The sequence below is a fragment of the Zosterops lateralis genome (genome assembly GCF_965231275.1).
Source record: "Zosterops lateralis genome assembly, chromosome: 4".
NCBI lineage: Eukaryota > Metazoa > Chordata > Aves > Passeriformes > Zosteropidae > Zosterops > Zosterops lateralis.
In genome coordinates, this window is record NC_139765.1 from 14,286,379 (window position 1) to 14,292,378 (window position 6,000).

At 45.1% G+C, this 6,000-nt stretch overlaps 1 protein-coding gene across 1 annotated transcript; it reads left to right on the forward strand.

Annotated features, from left to right (window-relative positions):
• Positions 1–39: 39 nt before the first annotated feature.
• RAB19 (RAB19, member RAS oncogene family) lies at positions 40–5,429 on the forward strand. The gene is made up of 3 exons (XM_083859119.1): positions 40–311; positions 1,166–1,349; positions 3,470–5,429. Exons 1-3 carry the CDS (start codon positions 117–119, stop codon positions 3,733–3,735), a joined length of 645 nt encoding a protein of 214 aa, XP_083715245.1. The 5' UTR covers positions 40–116; the 3' UTR covers positions 3,736–5,429.
• The last annotated feature ends 571 nt before the right edge of the window (positions 5,430–6,000 follow it).

Sequence of the window (6,000 nt, forward strand, 5' to 3'; positions counted from 1 at the left end):
AGGGCGGAGCGGAGCGGCGCTACCTGTCCCGGCAGGGCGGCGCCGCAGGTGAGCGCCGGGGCCGGGGCTCCTTCCTCGGGCCGCGGCTCCTCTGCCTCCCCCGCCCGGCGGCCGCGATGCCGTTCCCCGGCTCCGGCGCGGACGATGCCTTCGACTACCTCTTCAAGATCATCCTGATCGGCGACTCCAACGTGGGGAAGACGTGTGTGGTGCACCGCTTCAAGACAGGGCAGTACAACGAGAAGCAGCAGAACACCATCGGCGTCGACTTCACCGTGCGCTCGATGGACATCGACGGCAAGAGAGTCAAGGTGGGCGGCGGGGAGAGTCCCCGGGGAACAGCGCCTGGGCCGGGCCGTCCCCTCCCGGGCAGGTGCCAGGAGGCGGCGGGACACACCTCCCGCTCGGCCCTGCTGACGGCCAAAGCTGGCCAAAGCTGACTCCTCTCTAACCAGGCTTTCCCAGGGGAGCTTTCTCTCAGGAAGGTGCCCCGGGGGAAGCAGCCACCCCAATTTGGGTACACACTTCCTCTCGTGACTTCTCTGCATCTGCTTTGAAGAGACGGCTGGTGCTTTGCCTGCAGGGAGCTCTCTGGAGGACGGCTGTAGTTTGGAGGGGATGTCTCTTCCCTCCAGAGATGTGGGGGTTTGAGCTGGGACACCAAGGAGGGAAAACCCCCAAAGTTTGCAAAGGCTCCACTTTGATGTGTGCTTAATTTGAGGGAAGAAGACTTCCGAGACAAACACCAGAAGAAATTGTCAGCTAGAACTTCCCTCTGTGTGCAGATGAAAGTTAGGATGACTGGCCTTTATATATAGATTTGCTCTGCCCTGGGTTATTAGGGTTCTTTGCTTTTCTTCTTTTGTTATTAAAAGGCTGCAGTATTCTAAATCTTTTACTACAGTTGTTGAAAATTTGTTTCTTGGCCTCTTTGCAAAGCTGGGTGTACCCTTGGAGCTTTCTCTTTGGTCTGTGTAGATTGACTCTCCAGGCTTGTAAGTGGCTCTTCAGCTCTAGAGAGGGCAAAGCAAAGCCACACTGGTGTAGTAGAGTATGCTGGGACAGGTCTGGCTACCTTATAGACAAAAGGCTTCAAATGCTGAGGGGAGCACCTTAGGAAAGTGTTATTCACTGATCTTTACAAGTTCTGTCCTTTCTCTTACAGATCCAAGTGTGGGACACAGCCGGTCAAGAGCGCTTCCGGACAATAACCCAGTCCTATTACAGGAGTGCCCATGGGGCCATCCTGGCCTATGACCTTACTAGGAAGTCCACATTTGAATCCATTCCTCATTGGATTCATGAAATTGAAAAGTATGGTGCTGCAAACTTGGTCATGATGTTAATTGGTAGGATTTTAGTTTTAAATATTGTGTTAAGTAGACTTTTAATATGAATATAAAATCTCCATCGTTTCCTACCACTACTAGAAGCATCTATACAGTGCATTAAGGAAGAATTCCGTTCTGATTAAAGTGTTCAGCCTAAGCTTAAAAAAATGAGGAAAGTCATAGCCTGGCCCTGACAAGACCGAACCCATTGCAGACGGTGAAACCTTTTTTCCGTTGTTCCTTTCCTGTTGGAATAACACGCCAAGCTTTGCTGCCAGGCTGGAGGCAGGGACCACGTTGTCGAGGTTAGAATTGCAGTAAGCCTGACCCTGTACTCCTGATGCACAGGAATGTAGCAGCTCAGTAATTCAAAATGAAGGGGAATGCACAGACCCCAGGTTCTCATCTTTCCTCTCTGTTCTCTTGATATGCATGCGCATTGCTCTGTAATGGGATTCCGAGCAGTTAAGACAATAGATGGGGAGATGGCTTTTTGCAGAGCGTGCAGTAGTCTGCTTACATTCCACAAGCACTCAGGAAACTGCCTCTTTGAGAAAAGCAATGGCTGGGAATTGCCGGGAATGGAGCTAGTAGGAAGCCGCGGTTCCTCTCCCTTGGGTTTCATGGTTATTATTACTCTTCCTTCCCCCAAGGAAGAAGCTGCAAATGAGAGCAGTGCTGAGGCGAAAGCCAGAGCCTTTATTGCCTTTATTTCCATTGCCGTGGCTGAGCCTGTTGCAGTGCGCTGGGAGCAGCTCGGCAGCCGGGGCTGGGGCAGCGCTGAGCCCCAGGCAGGGCCCCTGAGCTGCTGCCTCTGCTCCCAGCGCCCCTCCGTGCTGCTGCTCCGGAGGTGCCTCCTGTCCTTCCTCTGAAAAAGCAAACGATAAATTCTGACCTGCGTCTAATGCAGTGCTTGGAATTGGGGACAGAGAAGGTGTAAATCACTGCACTTTGGCCGGGTTTTTCTAACTTCTGTCATGAATCCAAAGAAAGAGGCTTATCTGTGTGTGGTGGGGGATGGTGGTGGTTGTTGGGGTTTTTTTTTAGAGAGATAAGTTCTGAAATTAGTAAAAATAAAGCTTTTGTTAAGGATCCAGCTTGGTGCTTTCTTCCAGGTGCTGATGCTTGGTGCCGTTTCCTTTACTTACATTGGCAGAAATCGTTGTACATTTAATTGCGCTTAGTCATGTTATGCACCTTTCTAGCAGGAGGTTAAGGTTAAGAAACCTAACTTTCCTATCTGGAACTGAAGGAGGAAAAGGAGGGTGGGTTCCTTTTAAGAAGGCAAATAACTCTCAAGCTGGGGTTTTTTTTTGGTTTGTTTTTTTTTTTTCTTGGTTTTTTTTTGTTTTGTTTTGTTTTGATTTTGTTTTTGTTTTTTTTTTTTTTCTTTTTTTTTTTTTTTTGGGTTGGGTTGGGTTGTTGGGATTTTGGGCTTGTTTTTGTTTTTTGGCCTTTTTTTGGTTGGTTGGTTTTTTGGGGAGGCTGTTTTGTTTGGGTTCTTTTAGTATTTCAAGATACTAATTTGATGAAGGGTTGTCTTGAAACTACGAATGCAGACTTCAGCCAGCTACTAGAACTGATAAATCCACATGTGCTCCAACTACCTAAATATACAAAGGTATCTTATCTGAGGTGTTTCATGATCGGCTTTTACTAAGGTGCTGCAAGTAAAAGCTTAATCTATACATGCAGAAACATCTTAAATATATATTTTAGGCATTTAAATAACTGATCTGAATTCTTGTCTTCCTTTTTACATCACCATAAAAGATTTTTGTAAAAAAAATCTTAAACACTACTTAACGTTTAAAACCACCAGGGAACAGGACCAGCAGTTGCTTCCAAGTAATCCTTTACCTCCACTTACCTACCTTAGTAGGTACACTAAGTAATTAGATGAACACAGGATTTTAGTTTTTTCTTGGATTTCATTTTATTTGCTATCATATGATTTGCTGCAGTTTTAACCACTGTCTATATTCGTGGCTCTGATGTACTCACATCTTGTTCAATCCAGTAACTCTTACTCCTAACATAAATCTACTGTTTAACAAAATTCAATTCATGCATCGCATTTAGAAATATTTTTTTTTTAGAGACGAAGTGATTGAAGTTTCTCTTTGCCTTCTTTTAAGGGAACAAATCAGATTCGCTGGACAAGCGCCAGGTGCTGTTTGAAGATGCCTGCACCCTGGCAGAGAAGCACGGGCTTTTAGCTGTGCTGGAAACATCAGCAAAAGAAGCTCAAAACATAGAAGAGGTGTTCACATTAATGGCTAAGGAGCTGATAGCCCGAAATACCTTACAGCTTCATGGGGAGAACCCTCCAAACAGCTTCAGTCTTGACTCCAGGCCAGTGATTGCCAGTCCAAGTGTGGAGAAGACCCAGTGCTCCTGTTGAAGAGAGACCAGGAAGAACTAGGAAACTGCCATTCTTCTGAGGCTTTTTGGTTCAATTTTGTTCAGTTGGTGAAAGTGTTCTATGTGGCCTCAAGCCATCTCTCTTGATATTTCTACCTTGCAGTTTGGCTTGTGAGTATTTTCAGAGGTCATTTTTGCTGTTGGTAGCACAGGTTGCTTTGAAAATAGCAATGTCAGCTTCTGAGATGAGAGGACTCAGGAAGCTGTCAGCTCTTGCCTTAACCAAAGAGAACTGTAAAAATTATTGCCTTTAATTATTTTCTTACATATCTTTCTGGCTGTGTCAGAAGATAAATTTGCACCAGAGTTCTGCACTGACTCTTCCAAGCTGTGTTGCTGGTTTTAAGTACAAGCATTTTCCTCTCTGCCAGTAGCTGTAAAAAGTCTGACACATGCTTGGACAGCACTAACCTAGTCCTGCCTAAACTTTCATTTAGGAGCTCTCCTGACGTCAGGCAGGTAGCCACCCCTCCCAAGGAGCTTAATAGCATTTGTGAAAGAGAACAGGATTTTACATCTGCCCTGAGTTCCTCACCAGACAAACCTGGAGACACCTCTGGGGTGCCATAGCAGCCAGAATATGGTACACTTCTTCCTGGGGGCAGAAAAGTTGCCTTTCATTTTGCTTTGTAGTAATCAGGATTGTTTCCAGTACTGATCTCCATCTTCCACATGGACTTGCTGGGAGCAGCAATGCTTCCAGTGAAAGGACCTTTTTTTCATTCCTCCCTGCTAACCTCATCTTGCTTTTGATGTGTTGATTTTTAACCAAAAGCCTTCTGTAGCTTGTGTGATGGGCCAGTGGCAGCTTGAGAGTATCCCTGTAGATTTTCAAGGGAGTGTGAAGGATGGATGCTAGCTCCTGTAGAAGTCAGCAAGGGGTGAGATGGTTTAAATTAGGTAAAAAATTGAAATTTTAGATTGTGTTAGAGTGGAAAGGCAATGGTATGGGGTGCACCAGAGAGCTGCCCTAGGTGAGTATATCTGCTGCTGCTGTGGATACTGAGCATGGTGGTAGCAATGGGAGGTTTTGGATTGCTCCTCCCAATTGCAAGCTCTGCTACTTGGGGTTCACTTTCCTGTATACCTGAACTAAATGAAGGGTTTGGGCTGGGGTTTTTTGGTGAGGGTGTTGAGGTTTGGGTTGAGTTTTTTTCTGTTGTTCGCAAGTGTTTTTTCCTAGTAGATAGAATCAGGGAAGAGGATGGGGAAAGAAATATCAAAGGAAGTTTTTTTGACTGCTGTCCACTTGTACCAAAGTGTATCCCTTAGTTACTGTTAAGCTATGAACTGCAACTCAAGCACTGTAGTGATAGAACACAGTTTGTGTTACATGCAAAGCAGCCTTGGGAAGGCTGGGGTGTTTCAGCTTACCCAGTAGCTGGCTGCCCCTGTTTCCTAAGTCCTTGAAAATTAGGGATAAACATGTAGCAAGTATTGATGGAAAAATCTTGTCTTAGAAGCACAAAAAATAAAGGAGAATGAATCACTGAATAATAGTCTTGGAAATATTTCTAATATTCTTAATGCCTTCTCTGGCCAGGTTCTTGCAAAGAACCTGGTTCTCTTCACATGCAAAGAGCAAAGGTTAATTCAGGTCTGTGTAAACTGAGGGAGGAACCTTGCATGCTACCCTCTTGCTATAGCCTGCTATGGAGAAAGCTTCATCTTTAGGCATCCTCTTTCTCGTATTCACTTTTTAAATCTTTGTTCCTTCATTTTTACTAGCCTAGTAGTTGCATTTTGGTTTACACACTTAAGCAACAGTAAACACCATAGCCGTTCAAAGTGGCAAGCCAGCTTCCAAATAACTAGTTTCTACAGCTCTTGACACTACAAGATCAGTCAAATGTAAGCTTAATATTTCTATTCCTGGTAGTAGTTTGTAATCCATCTTTACTTTTTTTTTGGTAGTATCTTCCAGGAGACTTCAACAGAAAAACTACTGGTTTCATCTCCAGTTACAACCTTTCATTGGTCAAGAATTTAGAGGAAGGATGGTACCAGCAGAGTGTTCACTTTGCATGGTTCATTGGGTTTACCATCTTAATTAGCCACTACTGTATGAAGTTATTTTGCTTACCTTCAGTATGGAGATTCTGAGTGCCCAGCACTGCCAGGCTACAGGGCACTTGCTGTTCTCTTCCTGCACATGTGGAGCTGCTGGCAAAGCAAAGCCTTCTTGGCAGAAAGCTGTGCAACACAGGATCAGGGAGAACAGGTTTGTGACTGTTCCCTTTCCTTT